The 21703-nt window shown below is 39.0% G+C and overlaps 10 protein-coding genes across 10 annotated transcripts; all 10 read right to left on the bottom strand.

Annotated features, from left to right (window-relative positions):
• Positions 1 to 268: 268 nt before the first annotated feature.
• Positions 269 to 1924, bottom strand: LSM04_008361 (uncharacterized protein; the record flags this gene model as incomplete). Its single annotated transcript, XM_067331849.1, has 1 exon — positions 269 to 1924. The coding sequence occupies one exon, from the start codon at positions 1922 to 1924 to the stop codon at positions 269 to 271; it is 1656 nt and encodes a 551-aa protein (XP_067190244.1).
• Positions 1925 to 2899: 975 nt separating this feature from the next.
• LSM04_001170 (ABC transporter-like) lies at positions 2900 to 4915 on the bottom strand (the record flags this gene model as incomplete). The annotated part of the gene is made up of 1 exon (XM_067331848.1): positions 2900 to 4915. The coding sequence occupies one exon, from the start codon at positions 4913 to 4915 to the stop codon at positions 2900 to 2902; it is 2016 nt and encodes a 671-aa protein (XP_067190147.1).
• Positions 4916 to 5471: 556 nt separating this feature from the next.
• On the bottom strand, positions 5472 to 7046 carry LSM04_005222 (Tubulinyl-Tyr carboxypeptidase; the record flags this gene model as incomplete). Its single annotated transcript, XM_067331846.1, has 1 exon — positions 5472 to 7046. One exon carries the CDS (start codon positions 7044 to 7046, stop codon positions 5472 to 5474), a length of 1575 nt encoding a protein of 524 aa, XP_067190204.1.
• Positions 7047 to 7430: 384 nt separating this feature from the next.
• Positions 7431 to 8423, bottom strand: LSM04_008045 (Brix domain; the record flags this gene model as incomplete). The annotated part of the gene is made up of 1 exon (XM_067331845.1): positions 7431 to 8423. The coding sequence occupies one exon, from the start codon at positions 8421 to 8423 to the stop codon at positions 7431 to 7433; it is 993 nt and encodes a 330-aa protein (XP_067190236.1).
• A 483-nt stretch (positions 8424 to 8906) lies between these two features.
• Positions 8907 to 10598, bottom strand: LSM04_001175 (uncharacterized protein; the record flags this gene model as incomplete). The annotated part of the gene is made up of 1 exon (XM_067331844.1): positions 8907 to 10598. One exon carries the CDS (start codon positions 10596 to 10598, stop codon positions 8907 to 8909), a length of 1692 nt encoding a protein of 563 aa, XP_067190148.1.
• A 1409-nt stretch (positions 10599 to 12007) lies between these two features.
• LSM04_007857 (uncharacterized protein) lies at positions 12008 to 14185 on the bottom strand (the record flags this gene model as incomplete). Its single annotated transcript, XM_067331843.1, has 1 exon — positions 12008 to 14185. The coding sequence occupies one exon, from the start codon at positions 14183 to 14185 to the stop codon at positions 12008 to 12010; it is 2178 nt and encodes a 725-aa protein (XP_067190234.1).
• Positions 14186 to 15015: 830 nt separating this feature from the next.
• On the bottom strand, positions 15016 to 16029 carry LSM04_003171 (Carbohydrate kinase PfkB; the record flags this gene model as incomplete). The annotated part of the gene is made up of 1 exon (XM_067331842.1): positions 15016 to 16029. The coding sequence occupies one exon, from the start codon at positions 16027 to 16029 to the stop codon at positions 15016 to 15018; it is 1014 nt and encodes a 337-aa protein (XP_067190181.1).
• Positions 16030 to 16499: 470 nt separating this feature from the next.
• Positions 16500 to 17600, bottom strand: LSM04_007289 (DnaJ domain; the record flags this gene model as incomplete). Its single annotated transcript, XM_067331841.1, has 1 exon — positions 16500 to 17600. One exon carries the CDS (start codon positions 17598 to 17600, stop codon positions 16500 to 16502), a length of 1101 nt encoding a protein of 366 aa, XP_067190222.1.
• A 471-nt stretch (positions 17601 to 18071) lies between these two features.
• LSM04_006523 (uncharacterized protein) lies at positions 18072 to 18491 on the bottom strand (the record flags this gene model as incomplete). Its single annotated transcript, XM_067331840.1, has 1 exon — positions 18072 to 18491. One exon carries the CDS (start codon positions 18489 to 18491, stop codon positions 18072 to 18074), a length of 420 nt encoding a protein of 139 aa, XP_067190215.1.
• An 827-nt stretch (positions 18492 to 19318) lies between these two features.
• On the bottom strand, positions 19319 to 21259 carry LSM04_003542 (Autophagy-related protein 9; the record flags this gene model as incomplete). Its single annotated transcript, XM_067331839.1, has 1 exon — positions 19319 to 21259. One exon carries the CDS (start codon positions 21257 to 21259, stop codon positions 19319 to 19321), a length of 1941 nt encoding a protein of 646 aa, XP_067190185.1.
• Between the last annotated feature and the right edge of the window lie 444 nt (positions 21260 to 21703).

The raw sequence follows: 21703 nt of genomic DNA, 5'->3' as shown, positions 1-21703 counted from the left end.
GCTTCGTTCGCGCTCTTTCTTGTCTTTCTTTCTTCTTTTACACTTGGTAGAAACAAAGTAAGGAAAATTAGTGATGTCTATCATATTCCGTTTATTGGGAATGACAATAACAAAAATAATAATAAAACAGACCTTCAGCGGCACGCTGCTATCAACGAATAGAAATTTCTTCATTTTAATTTGAAAATAATATAAAAAAAAAATGTTACAAAAGTATCAATAAAAGATCTCTTAGGCGAATAGTTCTACGTCAATAAGCTGCGTTAGATTATAATAATGATGAAGATGATGATATTGAAGACGATGTAGAACATCTGTCGAGATTAATACGCGGAAGATCTTCCATTCGCACGCTCCCTGCCTTGACCCCCGCTGCAACAGTCTCAGGGACATTTCTTGGACTCCATAGCGACTCTTCTGGTGAAATACCTTCTTCCGATCCTTTATTCCTTTCCTTTGCTGAGGCTGAACGAAAACGCTTACGGTTTAGTGCAATAATTTCAGGTGATTTCGGTGATGGTTTGGGGCAAACAGGGAAATGACGGGGCTGTGAACGAAGTTGCACTGGTACCAGATATACTCGGTCATTGTTACGTAGCAGAGAGAACCCTCCATCCTCCCACTCGACAAAATACCGTAGAAGTGGTGCCGAATTTCCTGTTTTAACTGTAGAATTAATAAGTGGAGACGTTGTTTGATGTACTGCAATAGCTATTTTCACTTCATTTGGTTCAAGATGACCGATAACTTCAGCATTCAGCGAGGGACCGCTGCGAATACGAACACTGCGTTCCTCCCGTACAGATGTGTAATACACAAGTTCCTCTAATCGTTCAATACGACTTTGACCAGGCAATCTAGTTATCTCCTCCTCCCGCACCTCAGCCAATAGGTGTAAACCACTGCTTGTACGAATCTTTGACCATCCCCAGATCCATTTACCCGACTCAATGCAATTTAACCCGTACGTTTCCGCCACAAGTTTGGCGTCGGGTAATCCTGATAGAATTAATAAAACATATTGTTCGCCTGTGAATTCATCTCGTTCACGGCCAATAGCCTCAACAAAAGCTCCAAACGGTACCTCACCAACAATATCTGCGAAGCGATGAGGAAACTTTCGAACTCGTACTCGTTTTTCCTCTTTAGCGGGTGTAAAAATTCTGTGATATGGTACCAACTCTTTCCACTTTCCCAAGGTACTGTCCCGCCACATCACGTAATTTCCACAAGAAGAGACAGCAATTGCCTCCCTAACATCACCAGTAATCATACGCTTCGTAGTTTTTTCTGAGTTACAACGTTTTCTGAAATCTCTTTCATAATGAGATGGGGCTGGAGTAGCCTCACGAATATGCTCTTGCAACTCAAACCAGCGAAAACAAAGTAATGTCCTCCATACCGAGTTGTGTAACTTTAACTCTGTTTTAACACCAGTAAGAGTAATAGTTACATTATGATTTGATTCCAATGAAAAACGCGGTAAACTTGTTATTTCTTCTGCAATTAATTCACCACTGTTGTCTTTTGGAATAAGCGGTTGTGAATTTTTAATTAACTCGTGTAATTTCTCAGGTAATTCTGAGGGTCCTGTAAGACAAAGGTAGACCACAGAATCTTCCATTATATTCCACCTCAGTGATGAGGCTATTGAAACTCCTTCTTCATCCATCCTAAAGGAAGCCAGAATAAAAGGAGGCTGATTACAGAAAACACCGTCTGCGGCAGAGATTCCAGATATACATTTCGCCCATAGGATGCACTCTGAAACCGCAGATATATCTGCTTCTCTCGTATTTGCCTCAGAAACCTTTTTTGGCGTCGCCTTTAGATGAATTGAGTTTATAGTAATAGGCCATGAAGCATGAAAAGAGAAGAAAGTGGTGTGTTCCACGTGAAACCAGCACTGACTTCCTCCGTCCATCTCTATTGCAAATATAGTGAGTTTAATTTCGTTTCATTTTCGTTAAGAACAAAATAAGAGGGAAGAGAAATAAACTGGTTAAGAAAAACAAAACAAAACAATGAAAAAGAAAACCAGATAAAATGAATACTACTACTACTACTACTACTAATAATAATAATAATAATAATAATAATAATAATAATAATAATAATAATAATAATAATAATAATAATAATAATAAAGACCTAGTTAAAAGATGTATTCAAGGGAAAGAAGAAAAACGCAGATAAGATGCCAAGATGAGGAATATAATAAGGTCATATTTTATCTTAATTATCCCCTCAATCAGTGAAAAACAAAAACCTCACAAAAACAGGTTTCTCCTTCTCTCTCTCTCTCTCTCTTTCCCTTTCTCTTCCTGTGTTAAAACGTTGTTCCGGTGTTCATCACCATATTCAAGGCAGAAAAAAAGGCCAGGGCGAAGGGAGGAGAGGGGGTAACAAGTTCAAATGAGAAAAACAAAAAGAAATACATCTGAATGTCTATCCAGATATTCCTCCGTTAAAAGGGAAATACATTCTCCTACCACATCCCCAAACGTATTCTTTTTTTTTTTAATTCTTGCATTATAAATTCAGTTTTTTTCTTTCTTCTTTTGTCCACCGCTTGCACCTATTTGGTTAGAGTCCTGCACAGAGTCAGAAGAACACACCCACGAAAAAAAAAAAACAAGCGTAAGTCGATTAAGTGTAATAAGGTGAATTTGCGTTTATTTGATTCATTATTAATTGTTTTTTTTTTTTCCTTCGTTTCTCCCATGGAAAAAGTATCTTGCACCCAAACATCTGAAGGGTAACAAGAAAAAAAAGTACAAATATGAAGATATACATTAAATACAAAGAGCACAAACAACAACAACAAAAAAGAAAAAAAAAAGGTATTTCATCATTTTCAGCACAGTAATCCCTCATTCTTTCCGCTTTAGTTCTTCTTTTAGACATACTCCCGTTTGGTATCAATACTTGTTCGAGAAGTAACGGATTCAAATGTCCATTTTCCTCGAGGAAATACCCTTAACACGTGTGTATGATGTGCAATTACATTTTCACGGTGAGTAACAGAAAGCATACGAACACCCAATCTTCGTAAATTGAGCAAAACTTCTTCTTCAGTTTCATCCATCATAGATGTAGCCTCATCTAGTATAGCTACTGGTATCGTTTTACTGTTCTTCATCTTTAAAACATGATAAAAGACACGTGCCATACTTATACGTTGTTTTTGTCCTCCACTAAGAGAACTCCAATCATACGTGTCATCTGCATTTTTTGAATCTGCGCCTACACAGGGACTATCAAATCCACCGAGTAGATCAATTACGGATTGGGCCCCAGCAAGTTTAATAGCTTCTCTAAAGTATTCAAAATCTTTTTCAGTAATTGCTTTTTCTATTTCTGGAAAAAGAAGTTGTTCAATCAAAGTACATTGTGGTACCATATAGCTATGTTGTGGTGCAAAAAGTAACTTTATACTTCTTTCCATTGAATACTTTCCTTCAGCAGGTGGCCATAGACCAGAAATAAGACGAAGTAATGAAGTTTTACCACTCCCATTTTCTCCTACAATAACCCAATCCTGATCGCTCTCCATGGTTAAGTTAAAACCACTAATTAACACTTGTCCAGATGGTGTTGTGAGTTTTAAAGAGGAGAATTCAAAGAGTGTGAAACGTTTTGCTCCTTCAGGATGTGTTATGTAATTAATATGTGTGTAACGAATTGGACTAGCAGCGTTGCTGTCAGTTGTAGAAGGAGTACCCATAGAACGAATAAAAGTACCTTTTGCAATACTTTCAAGCGTAGTATCAAACTCAGCAAGTTTTGTTGTGAAGGTTACAAGATGGGAAACCTCACGAAAGTTTATGACGAAACTCTTTACACTATCATTAAGATCCTGTAGGTATTGTAATTCCACATATATATCATTTAACGATTTTGTACTTTTCTGTAATGAATCATAGAATACAACAACACTAGAAAGGGTTTGTAAGAGTCCAGAGAAAGCAACTTCTAAAAGGTCAAAGTGACCTCTCGCGAGAGCAAAAAAATCAAGAGAACGTTTTACTTTATTAAGTTGAACATCAACCTTTCGCCTAGCATACCTACCAGCACCATGCATAGCAATGCTTTCAACGTTAATTAAATCATTTGTTAATACTCGACGGTAGTTATCCTCTTGGGATAGTAGAGAAGCATGAATTCTTCCAAATGCGGGAGAAAGTTTTTGTAGTAAGAGTACAAGTATAACTACAGCACCACATGCCAATGCTGATATTCGTCCACCCACTTCTCTTGTTAAAGCAATTAAAGAAATAGCGCACTCAAAAAATGGAAGTACAAAGTAATATGGAAGTTCTGCAAAGTGTTCTGCAAATTCTCCACAATATGTAGCAATAACAGTATCTGCGGCAGTTAAACGGTTATCCAATACGGTTGCTTGATAATACACCAAATTGCTAAAAAAGCGGCGTTGAAAGTATCGACTAAGTCGTGCACGGTAACTACCAATAAGCCATGTACGAAGGTGTTCTACAGATCCACTGCAGACGGCTGCCATCATTGTCATTGCGGCTCGTAATAAAAGTGCGTTTATAAATCCATGAATACGATCTTCTCTACTGCCTCGCATCATAGCATTTAAGAGATTACCATTGGCCTTTGACTGTATTACACGTAAAATAGACTTTACAAGAAAGAGTAAAATAAACACCGTTGTACCAAAAAATTCTTTGCACCACATGGTGGGTAATGCCAATTTCGCCACTTGCATAAAGTTTGGAAAAAATCCTGCCGTTAATGTAGTATCATCTTCTGTTCGAACTTGTGCGATGGTTGACCCATACCTGTGAAGACCCACACGCTGCGACAGTACTGAGAACAGAAACGAGAGACATCCAAACAGTACAACTCCACGATCACGCATAGTACCGGCAATTACAGCATCCGTCATGGTTCACCCTTTGATTTTTTTATCTTTTTCCCTTTTGAACTCAATTTAAAAAATTGAACTATCTTCTTTTAAGAGAAAAGTATTTTAAATAATAAAGACAAAGAACAAAGAAAGAATAATAATAATAATAATAATAATAATAATAATAATAATAATAATAATAATAATAATAATAATTGGGTCTATATATATATATATATATATATATATATATATATATATATATAGATATAGATATATATATTCTTTTCAAACATATGTATAAAAGAAACTGTTTGCGTATTTCCTTCGCCCAGTCTCTTGTTTTTTTTTCCCCCTCTCAGTTACTCAGAAAAGGTGAGAGAAAGAGGTAAAATGAGGGGAAGAATAAATACAGGGAAAGTTTCAAAAGAGGAAGGAGAATTTCAACATAAAAAGGGGAAAAAAAAACATAGACAATAAGAAAGATAAGATACAGTAGGCAAAACTGGCAAAGCGCCTTTCAGTGCAGGAAAAAAAAAAAGAATTTTTCTTTTTCTTCTTTTCTACAAATGAACATTATACTTCACACATAAAATCACAACAGGAGATCCTGAAACTTTTTCTCACCTGATCTGTGGTGTGACAGGTGATTAAACTCCAAACAACTATCAGATGAGTCAGCTAGAGAACCATATCCATCCACTTTCATTTCAAGCAAAGGAAGTGATGAGGCCAGCAATGGCGATGGCGCATTCCGAGTATCCTTCGTACCTCCATCAGAAGAGCCACTATGAACTAACCCTTCAATTAAAGACGATGATACAATAGGGAGAGTATTCCTACCGACAAACCGCTGATCCTTATGTTGTTGTTGTTGTTGCTGTTGTTGTTTTTGTGGATGACTATTATTTTGATTATGATGTCGCTGCATGCAGGCATCATTTTCTTTCTTTGCAGCCTTTTTAGCCGTCACCGCGGCACTCTGCACGCCTGCAGTCCTAGTGGACGTTAAATTCCCACCACCACCACTTACAGAGTTTCGGCGTTTCTTTGAAACAGAACGGGAAGCCGCACGTTTCTTAGCGCTTGTGTCTGTTAAGATACCCGGAGATCGACCAGAGCGAAGTTCCTCCAATCGCCGCTTGTTTTCCTCGCGTGCCTGTGCGTCATCTAATTCATGTAAATCCTTCAAACAAGTTGCTTCCACGTGACGCGCTGAATTGGGAAAGGCACATGGTGCGGTGTGTTTGTCGTATTGTTCAGAGAGTGTGTGGAGCATTGCGGTGAAGTGTGTGAGTAGCAGCGGCATATCCTGCAGCATTCCATCACCCGCGTCGCTTGACTCGGTGTTTGTATCACCTAATGAACGTGGCGATGTGTTGCGGGGAGATGTCGTCATGGTATGGCTATTGCTATTATTATTATTATTATTATTATTATTATTATTATTATTATTATTATTATTATTATTATTATTATTATTATTATTATTAGTATTAGTATTAGTATTATTGGCGTTGTTGTTATTGTTACTATTATGTGTATTATGCACAGATACACGAATGTAGCGCCAGCATGGGGCTAACCGCGAGTTTGATTCATGACTCACACAAAGGCCTAATTTAAAGTCTACTAATTCGTGACCAATCACCCCATACTGTTTCTTGTATTCCATGATAAGATCAAAGAGACTACAGTACACCATGGGCTTATCCATAAGGGTTACTTTGCGGCTGAGACCAACTGCCCCATAGAGACCACCGCAACGAATAACAAGAACAATATGATGATATGGACGTCCCTTCGCACGGGACTTAAAAGAGAGTGGAATGCGGTCAACGTCCATCATTCCATGTGTAAGATAAATTGCAACAAAAGTAGCCTCTAAACAGCGAATTGGAAGTGCCTCAGCGAGAATCTCCTTTGATGTTAACAATATGCTTTGTAGTGAACGATGCTTTTCTAAGCAGAAGAATGTCTGCGGTAGAAAATTGTACGAAAGAGTATTTAGAATTTTCTGTACGTACGGTAGCTGCTGCAATGAGGGAAGTTCATGGGGGATGGAAGATTCTTCAGGTCGGGGAACATCTGGCAAATCCTTTTCGTTGGTGTGCGGGTTAATAGAGGCCAACTGCTCTATGACCGCTCGCACCTTATCAACTGACGTCATGGAAGAGATCCTCTACGCCACACCACAGTTCTGTTTCTGTTTAAATATTATACATAAAACAATGTGAACAAATACAAGGAAAAAGGTGCTTTTTTTTTTTTCTTTTAACAAGAGAGAAACCGAAAAAGAGATACAATAATAATAAAATAACAATAAATACATTTTCTTCTTCTCAGTTTCCAGGTATATATAGTCAGGATTAAATAATAGAATGAACAACAGAAATAATACAAACAAGGAAAACAAAAAGAAAAAAACTAAAGGAGTGTAAACCATCTTAAACAACAAAAGGAAATAACACATCCTTTATATTTTCTTTTCCCTTCCTTTTTCTTGTTACTCCTCCTTTTACACGTTTGAAACTGCTTAACAGATATGTATGGCTTAAATATACCATTCAAGTTTATCTGAATCATGCTCCTTCTTGCGAAACCACTCATACTCTCCAAATTGGGTGTCAAATGTTCCAGTTTGTAGCGACAAAAGTCTCAAAGTGAAACGAGGTCCCATTTCCTGAATGCGTACAGCTTCGAGACTATCAAAAATATAGCGATGGGTACGTAAGAAGATATAATCACGTTGATTATGAAAAGTAGCCACTGCACGACCAGCGTAGTCACGTGTTGCTGGAAAAAGGCATTCCAGTAAACGGTGAATACGACGACCTAGACGTGTGTCAAAGTTTTTAAAAATAAGTTCCGGATAGTGCTCCGTGCGAGGTGCAGGATCTGAGAGTTGCGCATGTGTTAAGAAGTTTGACACACGAAATGTTGCGGTAGGACCAGCGGGAAGATGTGATACGATGAGATTGTATGGTTCTTTCAGTCGTTCTGTTATCACAATAAGATCAGTAAAGTCACGATTGATACAGTACTGTGTAATCTCCTTTAGTGTGTAATCCTTTCGTGGGCGGTAAACAGAGTTTGGAAATAACCACAATGCCTCCTTCACAAACTGTTTCGTACGAAAAGATGGTCGTTCACCAGTTGTGATAATTATATGCGGTTTCTTTCCCTCTTTAAAGTATCCTGCAAACTCATCATCTGCCTCATCTCGCACAATTTCAGTATCATTTGTATCCTCCACAATTGTAACATCTGGGCGACGCAGACGCTCTTTTGTTTTTGGAATCGCCTTCGCTGGGGCTCGATCTTTTAATAGTTTACGTTCTCTTTCACGTGCCTCACGGCGCACACGTTTAGCGTCCTTTGTCTGTTCTCGCAGCTTTTCAAAGAGTTGACTCTTTTTAATTGGCTGTCGTGTATTGCGGTACTGTTCGACGAGGGCTGGATCCACTTCTGCGGCTCGGTGCTGTGGGGTGTGTCGTCTCTTTACCCCATCACGGGGACTCCGCTTTGAGCGTGCGCCTTTTCCCATCGATACGTAACAACTCCCGCGTTATTATTATTTTTTCTTTCTTTGTTTCTCTGTTTTCCTTCTTTGTTTACTGCGAATAGTCTCAGATGGTGTGCACTTCCCTCTTTGCGACTAAATGCAGCCCTACACCACTTACTGTTCCCTGTAAGGGTGCTGATAAAAACTTGCGTGAATAAAAGAAAGAGAGAAAGAGAAAAAGATAGAAGCTATATATATATAATGCCACAAGAAGAGAGTCAAGGAGAAAAGACAAAAAAAAGAACAATATAATATTGAATAAAGAAATTGCAAAAAGTGAATTTCAACTGTCGTATGCCCCCTCTTTGCTCCAAGAGCAACATCAATAGCAGTAGCAATGTAGAATCGTGATGGGAATCCAAGAAGAAAAAAGAAGAAAAAAACGTCAAATTACAAAATAAGGAGTAAAACAATCAAAAAATAATAAAAACAAAATAAAAGAAGAAATTTATTTTTTTGACTGTTTTACTCCTTCAGGTAATATTTCTTCCCACGGTATTCGGTGTTCCTCTTTAATGAATCTTTCAAAATAGCATCAAAATTTGAGAGACCTCGGAATCGTGACATATTCACATGTGCACTCAATGCTACCTTTGTCATTGGTTCTTGCGAAAGTGTTTTAAAGACTGCCTCATCTATACCACGACGAAGTTGTTCACCAGTTAACGCCAAAGAAGATGGAGATGCTTCCATAGTTCCCGTTGTATTCTGATGTTCGTATCGTTGTTGTTGTTGTTGTTGTGTTTGTTGTGTTTGTGGTCGAGTATGTGTAACGCCTTCACGTGATGCTAGTAACTCCAATAAATCAGCACGTGCCTCATTATTTTCTGGAAATACTCCTGTTACACGTGAACCATGAATAATAGCAGTAGGGTTATGTTCTACGACTACATGTATCATTCGTGTATAGGGAGTGAGTAGCACTGCGTCAAACATTTTATAGTCAGAAGCAAGAGGACTCAAAAAACGTAAACGGAGTACATTCTCAATATTTTCACCTTCTGACACACGTAACAGTAATCCAGCATCATTAGACATATCAAAACTTTTTCCTGTTTTTCCTTCAAAAGTCATCTTTACCTCTTCATCGTCTTCCATTCCAATACCTTGTTGGGATGAACGTATAATCACATATACTTCATTTCTCTGTACTAAGGTAAGGTAAACGCCAAGACGCAAACGGACACGAGATCCTTGTTCTGCCGCATTACTTACAGCCTTTGCTAAATAATCTGCTTTTATACTAAATTGTGTGATATAATCTGGGATGCTATAAAATAATCCCACAGAGTGTGCATCTGTACTACGGCGATGAACTGCAACCACATCTCTCCAAGAATTGCTACAGTCTGCCACAGCCAAACTGGGCTTAAAATTTTTTACACATTCTTCCTGAACAGACTTTGTAAACTGAAGACGTGTCACTTCATCTAGGGAAAAGGACTGTGTATTTAAATCTATTACCCAAACCGAACTTGTAGTAGATTCTTCTTGTTTATTTTTCTTCTGTTGTTTGTTTCCATTTACCTCATGTAGTGTTTCACCCACCGCACAGCCATCACCGGTTGTTGTCGCAAATTCCAGCAATCTTCCAGCAAGTGTCTCCTCTTTCAACGGGTGTAATCCAGGGTAGAGATATTCAGCGGTGATTATCTTTACTGCCCTCTTAAGTGCACTAGCGCCAACAAAATCCGGCACTTCATCCGTTTCCTTCGCAGAACAGACGAGATCCACCATAGCGGTGAGTTCAGCAACTGGAGGCCACGTCATGTAATCGGCGGTACGTAAATAACGTTGAAGACGATCATCATGCCAAAGCGTAGCACGAGCCCAACGTAATTGCTCAAGAACGTGTTGGTTTGCATTTGTATTGGTATTACTGTTTCCATTATTATTATTATTATTATTATTCCTATTATTATTATTATTATTATTATTATTATTATTATTATTGAGATTCGTCTGTTCGTGTGCTGCCCGCTGTCGCCGCTCCGTCTCGTCTGGGAGTCGCACGAAAAGACGTTTCCGGCCGCCGGTGCGTCTTTCCACGACGAGTTCCGCCCCGCCGTCCACCACCAACGGCCGAACTGCCGTCGGCAACAACACTGCCATCGCCGTGTTGGATGATAATAACGATGCTGATGATGATGATGACATTATTGTTATTGTTATTATCGTTGTTGTTTTTATTCTTATTGTCGCTCGTATTATCGTTGTTATTGGTGTGGCTGAGATTGACACGTCAGATCCCACTTCCTTGTATTTTCGCCCTTTGAAGGGAATGTGTAAAAGACACATATATCAATAGAGAGAGGATGTACAATGTACACATACATAAAGAAGAAGAAAAGAGGAAAGAGAAAAGAAAAGTGTTAAACAAGCACAGTGGAAACTTGGAGAAAACGATGAAAAAAAAAGATACAGAGAAAGAGCCAAAGCGAAAAGTAGAAACAGTTGTGGAATGGTGGCACTTCACCTGCAGTAAGCTTTTCCCCCGGTTGATGAGGATGTCGGTGAGTGAAAAAGTTTGTTTGTTGTAAGAAAGATACAGAAATAAGGAGAGCCACAAAAAGAGAGAAAAAGAGATATATAACTACCATCATCTTTGAAATGGGGGAAATCATAATGATAACACAGCAAGAAAATAAATATCAGTACAATCTATTATCCCCACTCTATACCATATTTAATGATAACGTATATCTGTTAATCACACAAGTGATTCATTTTTCTCCCTCTCTCTCTCTCTCTCTCTCTCGCTCTTAAATAAACAGCCTAACAACCCTATACCTCCCTACTTCTTTCTTATATACACTCTCACTCTTACTTTCTCCACCTTTTGCAATACACTTTATCTCCTTCAAAATTACCTCTCTACTCATACTGCTCAATTCTATCATTTTCTGTCTTTACTACATACTCAATCCGGACACAAAATACACATTGTCCCCAAAACAATGAAAAGAGTAAAGAACGCAAAAAGAAAAAATCAAAAACTCACTGCATAAAACGAGATAAATCACGGAGAGAAACAAAAAAAAACGTGATATTATTCATTTTTCCGTGTATTGGCAAAACATACACGGATACAGGGAGAGACAGACAGACAGACAGATCAAGGAGTAAAAAAAAGAAGGGAGAAATAAGTGATCCGCACCACAAAAACAATTGAAAAGATATATATATATATATATAAGAAAAAAAAAAATCAAAAAACCAATGTATCTAGTGATCTAATGTACCGTGGGTGCTTCTAGAAGAATAGCTTTCCCTAACAATCTTTTTTTTTTTCAGGGTAAGGGGTAATGGGATAGAGAAAAATGTGAAGGAAAACAGTGATACAGAGAAATAATAAAAGAAAGAGAATACAAAGAAAACACCTTGTCTTATCACTTTGTACATTCATGTTATTGTTTTCTATTTTCTTCCCATAAATATATATATATATATATATATATATATATATATATATATATATATATATATATATTCCCCTCCACCCACTTGTATCTCTTTTTTTTTCTTTCTTTTTCTTTTTTTCGTTTCTTCGCTCTTTGTATTGTCTATTATCGACGACGGGCAATGGTGTCTGGGAGAAGCAGCGCCGGCTGCCTCTGATGTCCACGCCCAACACGTCGCGCCTCCGGCAAACCCCCCGCCGCCTGCAGCATCTCCTCAAACTTCGACGGACTTGGAAAGTCGGCGCCGAAGAAAACAGCCATCGGATCCGCCGGTGAAACTTCCGGAATGGGCGGCCGTGCGGCGGCACCCCGGCGACCCCGTGTCGTTTGATGCGCAGCGACTGCAGTAGCCGTTGAAGGGGGAAGCGATGCGACCGCTTCATGCGTGATATATGCACCGGGATGCACAGATGTAAAGGCCCGGGAATTGCCAGAAGCCGAAGTGGCATTAGTGGCAGAAAGAGGAGGTGAAGAGGCTGGAATAGACGCAGGAGAGAGACCAGCGCCTGTCGTGGCTGCTTTCCGACCACGTCTTGTAACCTTTGGGGCGGGTGCTCGCTGTGGGGGTTTACGGGAAACATCCACACCTTGATCAAAGATAGAGTTATCATCGGCATCAGCAGAAATGTAGGAAATAGAACGAGTAGGAGCGCGACGTTTTGTTGTGGGCCGACGCAATAAAACGGGTTGATCCTCTTCTAGTAGTAATGAATCTTCACCCAAATCAGGTGCAACACTTACACTGACATTGCGTTTCCGTGTTGATGGTTCACGCACCGTTACAGATCGAGTAGATGCTGCTGCTGCTGGTGGTGGTGGTTTCGTCTGACGTTGGACTCCCACTCTCACCGTATCAACTGTATTTTTCTTTACAGATGGTGGTTTGCGCTGGCGTGAAGGTGCTTTTACTGGTAATTCTTGTTTTTCTCCCTTTTTATTATTTATTTTCTCTCGTTCCTCCTCAATTTCATACTCATTTTCAACATTATCATCATCATCATATTCTTCATTTTCTTCTACAGCTCCTGGAATACCTTCAGATGCTTCAGAATCCCAATCAATAACCACCACACTGCGTTTCCCATGTCGACGTTTCGCCTGTTGCTCAATAACACGAGCAATAATACGCTCTAGTTTGTTCTTCTTACGTTTTGCAGTTTCTTCATCGTCTTCTTCACTGTCAACAATCCTACTGTTGCCCATATCATCCCCATTAGCATAGTCAATATGTCCAACAGGAACAGAGTGTTCAACTTTCTTTGAAGATGATTGTCTTATACGTTTTCTTGAACAATTATCATCAGTTTCATTTACAGATGCAACTAGTGGCATAGAACGATTCATACTCTTCTTGACATTCTTCCTCATAAGTTCAAATTGTCCCTCAATTTCCAGATTTTCTTTATTTTTCTCTCTTCCTTGCAAAGGGATCAATTCCTTTTTGGGTGTAACCTGGTGTGATCGCGATATATTTTTACCACAATCCCGTTCTGTGCTTGAAAACGCAGGTGAAGAATTTCGAGTATTTGTAGAAGAAAGAAGATATTCTTTTGCTTGTTGAAGAGCATTTATTTTTAAAGTAGCTTGTGCAGCTTTGTTTTCTGCTTCTTCCTTTTCTTTTTCTTGTTGCCTCAATTTTTCCTCTAATCTTTCTTCTTCCTCCATTTCTAACTCTTTCCTTGCCCTGAGCACATACTCCTCTACCATACTGTCATCATAAAAACCATATTGTTGTTCTGCTTGTTTTCTGCGTACAGCACGACGTTGACGACTGTTAGAACGTCCCCTTCTTGGAGTAAGAGAACCAGAAAACATTGTTGTCGTAGAAATACCTCCTGTTTCAACCATCTCTCCTGAGATATGGTGTTCTCCTGAACTAGCAGCGGTAGTATTATTAGTAGTAGTAGCTGTTGTAGTAGCAGTAATATTGCTCATCCCGATAGTATTCTCTCCCAATCTATTTTTTAATATAGGTCGCCTTGCTGGACTTTCTGAATATCGTTTATTAGGTGTTGCTCCCATATCCGGTACTGTGTAATATGGCCTTTCCTCACGTACTGTGGCCTCTGTTTCATCAGCAAATGTTATACTTCTACGTCGGTTAGGGTACTTTGGCATTGGGGATAAGATTAGAGGGGATTCGTCTCCAATTAGTCCTTTAGAGCTCACCCGCGAATATGATCTTTGATTAGATCTCAGTGGTGTCATGGGCTGTCGTCGTGGTTTCGGGGATGTTGGATAACTCGGCACTAGTGCCTCACCATCATATGCAACTGCTGTCATTTTCTTTTACTCTTTCTTCGAAGTTCCCTATCTTCACGTTATTGCCTCTATTGTATATGTATTCTTCTTTCACCCCTTAATGGCTTACTTGGTTCTATATCACCCTCTCTGTGTGTGTATCTCTTTCTCTCGCTCCACCACAGCCTCAGTCTTCTACCAAATGCTACCTGATGGAGAATTATCAGAAAGAATATTTAAAAGAAGAAAAAGGAAAAGGGAAAAAGAAAACCAGCTATACTCTTAGATGCCAAAATAATTTTCTCGTATACAAAATTCTTCTTCACAAAGTCATCCCATCTCTGACATTTTCATTTATTCGTTCTCTCTTGCTCGCTTCGATTCACCCTGAAACTGTACTTAATCCAAAATTTCGATCCAAATTTTTTCTTACCAAAAGAAAAGGGTTCCATTTTTTTTTTTTTTTGGAGAGTCAGCCCTGCTACCCTTCGTATTCATAATTTGACTTCTTTATCGGTATACATCCGTCTTCTTTTCTTTGCTTTCCCCCCGTGACTCCGTTTTTTTTTTTCTTTTTTTTTTTTACTTTCCTTTCCTGCATTATATAGACATCGAGAACACAAAACGTTTATGGCTCTTCTTAACATTCCTATCTAACTAAAGCATAGAAATGCAAAAAAACTTTTTTTCGTCACCCTTTCCTCCTTCGCTCACCCACACCCATTCCCAACCGCGTTTTTTTAGTTCATTGTTGATAATACATTTGTATCCCCATACCCCACCCCTTTTTTTCACCACTATCGCTACATACCCTCTTCTCATTCTCCATTTTCACTCCCATTCTCTCTCTTTCTCTCTGTTTCTCTCGCCATTTACTGTCGAGCCTCGGCGGGAAGTTCAGCGAGTGATGGGTAGGAGGATTGTGTTCCCCTCTTCTGTACACTCAGAGAAGCACAGATGTTAGCCAGTTTGCAGGCCTCCGCAAGGGTCTTTCCAGTAGACATAAAGTACACCATTGAACCCACAAAAGAGTCCCCAGCACCGGTGGTGTCCACTGCCTTTACGCGAATACCTGGCACATGAACCGGCTGTGCATTTTGCTCAGCAATGACATAACCCTGTGCGCCAAGGGTAATAACAACATCCCGTACGCCGAGTTGTTGCAAGGCTTTAGCAGCAGAAGCAGCAGAAGCTCCATCTACTACTTTAATACCAGTAATTAATGTTGCCTCTACCTCATTGGGAGAAAAAAGAGAGACATACTGTAGATATGGTTTAATAACCTCAACATCAGAAAGTGATGGGGCCGGGGCAGCATTAAAGACGGTATAAATTCCCCGTGTATGTGCTTCACGCAAAACATCAAGGGTTGTTTCCAAAGGTATCTCATTCTGACAAATAAGGAAGCGGCAGCTGCTTGATAAGAAACGCTTGTAGTTGTCAGATGCCTTACGAAGAAAGTCCACTGTCATTGTTTGTGTCGCATTTGGGCAAATCACAATTTCATTGTTGGAAGAGGTAGCTTCCACAAAGATCATTGCCAGTCCACTGGACTCACCTTCTTTACGAAATACGCAGGTAGTGTCCACACCGTTCTTCCTAAAGTTATCAATGTAGTCTGTTCCATCCCCATCAGAGCCAACAACACTGACCATCGCCACACGTGCCCCAAGTCTGCCAGCGGCAACTGCTTGATTAGCGCCTTTACCGCCAAATCCTTTTTGAAAGCTGTGGGATTTGAGTGTTTCACCAATGTGTGGAATGCGATCCACGTAGGCAATATAATCGAGGAAGCATGAACCCACCACCACCACCGCAGGACCATCACCCGAGTTGCCGCACTTCTTTCCACACACGTGACTCTGCAGAAGGTGAAAACGATTCATTCTGTACTGGTTTTTTGTTGTGTTTTTACTTTCTGTCTTCGTTTATTTGGCGATATTCTCTTTTTTTTTTCTCTTGTCTCTCTTTCGTTCCTTCTCTCTCTCTGTATATATAAATGCGATTTTTGTTTTTCTTAACCTTTTGATATGATCTGGTAACTATTCAAGCCACATGTCAGAAACAAAGTAACAAAAGGAATAAAGAAAAGAGAATAGAATAAGAAGAAAAAAAAGGATAATGGTCTTTAGTTGAACGAAAACCAAGACAACACAAGAATAATTCAAAGAAAGAAGGAGAGACATAAAAAATAGGAAAGAAATATATATATATAGTGCTGACGATTAGTTTCTAACGTGCAATACCGCAAAAACAATCATAACAAAAACGATCACGGAAACACAACTAAATCAATTCAGTAAGAAAAAAAAACAGAATAGAGACGAAAGATTAAGCGATATGGTTCTATTACAAATCAAAAATACCGCAATCGCCTTAAAAAGAGGAGAAACAACACTGCCAGGGTAAAAATTGGGTGTGACACAAGAAATACAAAAAATCCAAGTACCAATGTACCTATCACTATTCCCCACGCAGCAACAATCATCATAGCAATAAGTGGATGTCTCCCGTGTGATCGTACTCCAAAAAACGCCTGTCCAAAGTCATCCGTAAAGTTTCGGGGGTTCACCTTAAATGAAGAGTTACCATAGTGAAAACGTCTATCCCGATTTGCTGAAGCATTATCGTGGTAAAAATCCTCTGTCTTTTGATTTGTACTGGCGTTAGGCTGTTCACTAGTCATTTTACGTACTGTAAAGGTTGTACCACGTGGATCCGTGAAAGTACGTTCCTCCATGCGATTACCATGACCATCTGTAAAAATACGTGTCGACTCGTTACGAAAAAAGGGGCGAAAAACCTGTTCAGATCCACTAAACTCTTGTGAAACACGACTAGTTCTACCACTCACACTGCTGCGACGCATTTCTTCTTCAAAATCACGGAATATCTGATCCACACGCATACCACCAAATAAATCACGAAAGAGACGATCCGCTTCCTCTTTAGACATGTGTTGATAACCTCCTGGACCTTGTTGGTAAAATCCTGTAGATGATGATGATGAACCAGCAGAACCACTAGTATTCCCACTCCCTGTAAAAGAAGATGCACTACGTCTCATATCATACTCCTTTCGACGATCTTTATTTCCAATAACATGATAAGCTTCTGAAATATTCTTAAACATTTCCTCTGCTCCAGGATCACTATTACGATCAGGATGATATTGTAAAGCCAACTTTTTGTATGCCGCCTTAATTTCATCTGCAGAAGCGTCCGGTTTAACACCAAGTCGGGCGTAAAAATCTGTTCCTCCTGCCGTAGTCGATTGCCATCGTCGTGAAGGTCTCATTGTACACGTAAAAAAGTTAGAGCCTGTACAATTCGCAAATGAAACTAATGTCATAGATGGACATAACGCACGTTTCCCAGAGTGTACGAACCGTAGATATTTTTGAGATAGTACGGTAGCGCCTGCGAACGTCCGGTACTCACCCCCTATAACACACATACCCCTCCTCCAAGGGGTGATAATTCTCCGCATTCTTAAATATCACTAATATTCAATTAAATCCGCCTGAAAAGCCTGGGGGATTTAATAATAATAATAATAATAATAATAATAATAATAATAATAATAATAATAATAATAATAATAATAATAATAAGAAAAATAAGAAAAAGGTAAAACAAAATGAAAAACTGCATAATACCAAACAAAAGCAAAAAAAAAGGTTTATCACGGGTTTTCATTCCATCACAGTCAATAATATTAATTTTCTTTCCTTTTAAGTATATAATAATAGCAATACGAAAACAGGAAAACAATGCAAAAAGAAAGAAACGAGTCTAAAGAAAATTTTCATGTCAAATAATCTTTATTTCTCATTTCCCTCCAAACTCTATTAGTAGAAACTGTATTCTATGCAACGTAATGAGGAGAAAAAGGAGAGAGGACGTAAAAACAAAAAAAAAAGAATGACTATAAATTCATCTCCACTTCCTTAAAACGCTCCATACATAAAGAGCGAACCTCATCCGCACGTTTCTGCTGTCGTTTAAGTAAATCCTCCTTCCGAGCAGCAGTACGAATAGAAACTTCATGTACCATACTTCCCAAGACTTTTTGTTCCTTATCTATAGAATCAATAGAACTCATTGCCTTTTGTTGCCACATTTCAACACCTGCTGCCAATTCATCTGCCATATGCAGTAACTGTTCAATTTGCTTCTCCAACTCAGGTTGTTCATTCTCCAATAATGACCGAACAGATTTTAATGTAGCATCTAGATCATCACGTACACGTTGTTTCAGTTTGTTGTTAAGTTGAGTTACCTTTTCTTCTCTTTTCTGACGGTTCTCTTCCCAAAGAGCATCAAATTGGGCCTCAAGTGACTCCATATGTGTCTAATATATATGTATATGGTATTTTTTTAAAAGGCAAGGGAACGGGAAAAGAATATAGATGGATAGATACAGAGATATAAATAAAGATTCATATTCGCCTTGAAAAAAAAAACTACCATCAACAGTGCGTGCAGCAAGTAATAAGTGTATCTCTTCTTCTTAAAAGGAAGAAACACATTAACATATTCATCACAGAGCAAGGACAGATTCGATCTTTTACCACATAGCGGCAACAAAAAAAAAGACAAATATTTCACAAAAAGTCTTAAGTAAAGGAGGGGAAGAAATAAAGAAAGGGTCAGAATAAGAAATACAAACATTGATGCCGTATGTATTTTTGTATCCCTGTGATAACTGTCATTGCCTGTATATATATATATATATATATATGCGTGTGTATGTATCCATGTTAGGAACGACCTGACAAAACACCAGATAACCACACCAACTATCACCATCATCAGAAACAATAACAAGAAGAACAACAATAACAGCAGCAACTCACCAACTTCTGACACCATCATTTTGCTTTCAGTCTCTCTTCTCGCTTATATGTGCAAGTGGCGGAGAGAAAGAAAAACAAAAAAAAGAGCAAATTAGTGCGTAACCCCACTCAAACTTCATAATTTCTCTTGCCCTCAACCGGTGCCGACTTCTTTCTTGGCCTATATTGGCAAGAAAGAAGAAACCCAGAACCAAATAACTAAAAAGAAAAAAAAACAAATGAAAGAAACAAAATACAATAAACAAACTGACAACTTCAGTCTGTGTATGTGTATGTGTGTGTTTGTACGCAACTCTGCATATCTCTGAGAGATGTGTCACCTGTTCTTTCCTCCCCACTCCCTGTTGTTAGACATCACGGGATCCCACAGCTGGCCGGAGGGACTTGCCTCCGCAGGGCCACCACTCGCCACACGTGAGACAAACAGCCGCTCCCGCTCATGCGCATTCGCAAGCTCCCACCGCGTGGACGGCAATAAACTTTCACTCGCAAATGTGTCTACCGGCCGCGTCCCGACTCGCTCGTGCAGATCCAACACGAAGTGCGTGAGAGCACTGCTGGAGTTGACGTTCGGGCCGCCGCCGCCGCCGGACTCCTCTAATGTCTGTGCGGGGGGCGACATCCACCGTTTGGCCCAGGCAGTGTAAACGGAGCAGAAACTGGCAATGGATTTGGCACACTTATCGTTAAAGTGTCTGCCGGGGGAAAGTTCCTCCTCACTGCGTTCTTGGTAGTCAAAGACGGAGTCCCTCGCGATGGAGCCAAGAGCATCCACACATACAGACCAATTGTTGATGCAATCTACAAATGCCGGTATGCTTCCATCATTTAATATACCAATAAGTATAACAGGCATAAAAATGGAGCGAATAATATCACCGATAATAAGTGAAAAACGGCTTCTTAAAAAATCCCAAGTTATTGCATTGTAAAATGAATCTCCAGAAAGTAACCAATTTTCTTGACTGTAATGTAGTTCATCAATAAGCTTATTAAGATCCGAAACGTAATTATATTCACGATGTACTGGGGGATCATCTGAACAAATAGAAAATGCTACAAGAGCTATAGAAAGCCACCAAATAAGGCTTATACCCCATATGGAACCGGAAACAAGTAATGAAGTATTAAGAAGTGATAAAAACACAGTAAGAAAAACAATCGCTGAAGATGTTCGACGAATGAAACGGGTACAAGCAGAATACGGTTGTAATCGTTCTACCATATTTATAGCAGTCTGTCTTCCTGATGACATTCGTGCAAAGAGAATATGTGGTACTTCATTATATAATCTAAATGTCCAACGTGCACGGTTGTTCCAATCTCTAGAAATATAAGTTCCCCAATCTGATCGCATCATAGCGGCATTTTTAACAAGAACTCGAAGGATAAATAAAGTCACAACAAATGGGTAAAATACAGTGTAAAAACAAAGATATTTTAATACTTGTCTTTGAACTAGTGAAATTTGATCTTTTCCTGAATTTAGCGTATTAAATTCATCAAACATACCACAAAGAAGAATTTTAAGAAGACGTTCATCTGCATATTTTAGTGTTCCGTGATCAAGTGTTCCATGTTGATAAAGCGTAATAAAATAATTATCATACACCATAAGAGCTTGAACAGCTCGAAGACTATCAAATTCACGATGGGCTACAACACCAAAATTTCGATCTCTCTGTATCTCTGCACATACCGTATCTAGAAAACTGCCCCAGCTCATATTCCCAATAAAGGGTAAATCACCTGTGAGGTGAACTTCCTCATGTCCTTCCGATCGTGCACGCATTACACGCCAGACATGCAATAAACGGTGTACAGGTGTGAGATAGCCCCCATCCACAACTGGCCGTAACATACTCTCTAATTCCTTCTGTAGAAAACAGGTTTCGAGAAACTTCAGAAACTCATACGCGAGAGCCACAAATGTGGATAGCAGTAGAATAGACGCAAGTATTAAATGTCCTACACCAAAAATAGAGGGTGAGTGTAATCCATGTACGAGAGTAGAATTGCCACAACTCACCTCATCACAGGACAACGCCACTGACCAATCCAACATCATTGTAAGAAATAAAACCACAAAGAAGATAACTGCACTATTAAGAAAATCCACGCAGGAGGCCAGGCAAGTACCCCATAATCCCTTGTAATACCAGAAGCGATAGAGGCAAGTCATGAAAAGATGGACATCCTCGAGACGCCCACTAGCTTGATACCGCAGTGAGAAAGAAGGACGTCTAGCAAAAACCATCTTTTTACACTTAATAGAGTTAATAAATTGGGGGTCCCAACTGCGAATAAAAACCTCCTTCACAAATAGAGACACTCTACTAGAAAGAAATATCCATTTATTCATTACAATTATCGCAGAGTAAGAAGTAAAGAAGAAAATAATAATAATAATAATAATAATAATAATAATAATAATAATAATAATAATAATAATAATAATAATAATAATAATAATAATAATAGTAATAATAATGCATAAAAACCCCATAAAGTTTTCTCTTTCAGGGTTTACAACAGTTTTTTTTTTCTAATAATAGCATACTAATTCAACATCGCTGTGTCTCTGTTATTGTACCTTAAAAGGAAATAAAAAAGAAACTTTTTTAAAAATATCTCAAAGCACCAACCCAAAACGAATGCCATAAACGTATATTCCTCAATTATAACAGAAGAAAGTTATCTC

This window comes from Trypanosoma melophagium, assembly GCF_022059095.1.
Source record: "Trypanosoma melophagium isolate St. Kilda chromosome Unknown ctg29segment0, whole genome shotgun sequence".
Taxonomy (NCBI): domain Eukaryota; phylum Euglenozoa; class Kinetoplastea; order Trypanosomatida; family Trypanosomatidae; genus Trypanosoma; species Trypanosoma melophagium.
The sequence above is the reverse complement of the archived record's forward strand: the minus strand, read 5'-3'. Positions and strand labels throughout refer to the sequence as shown.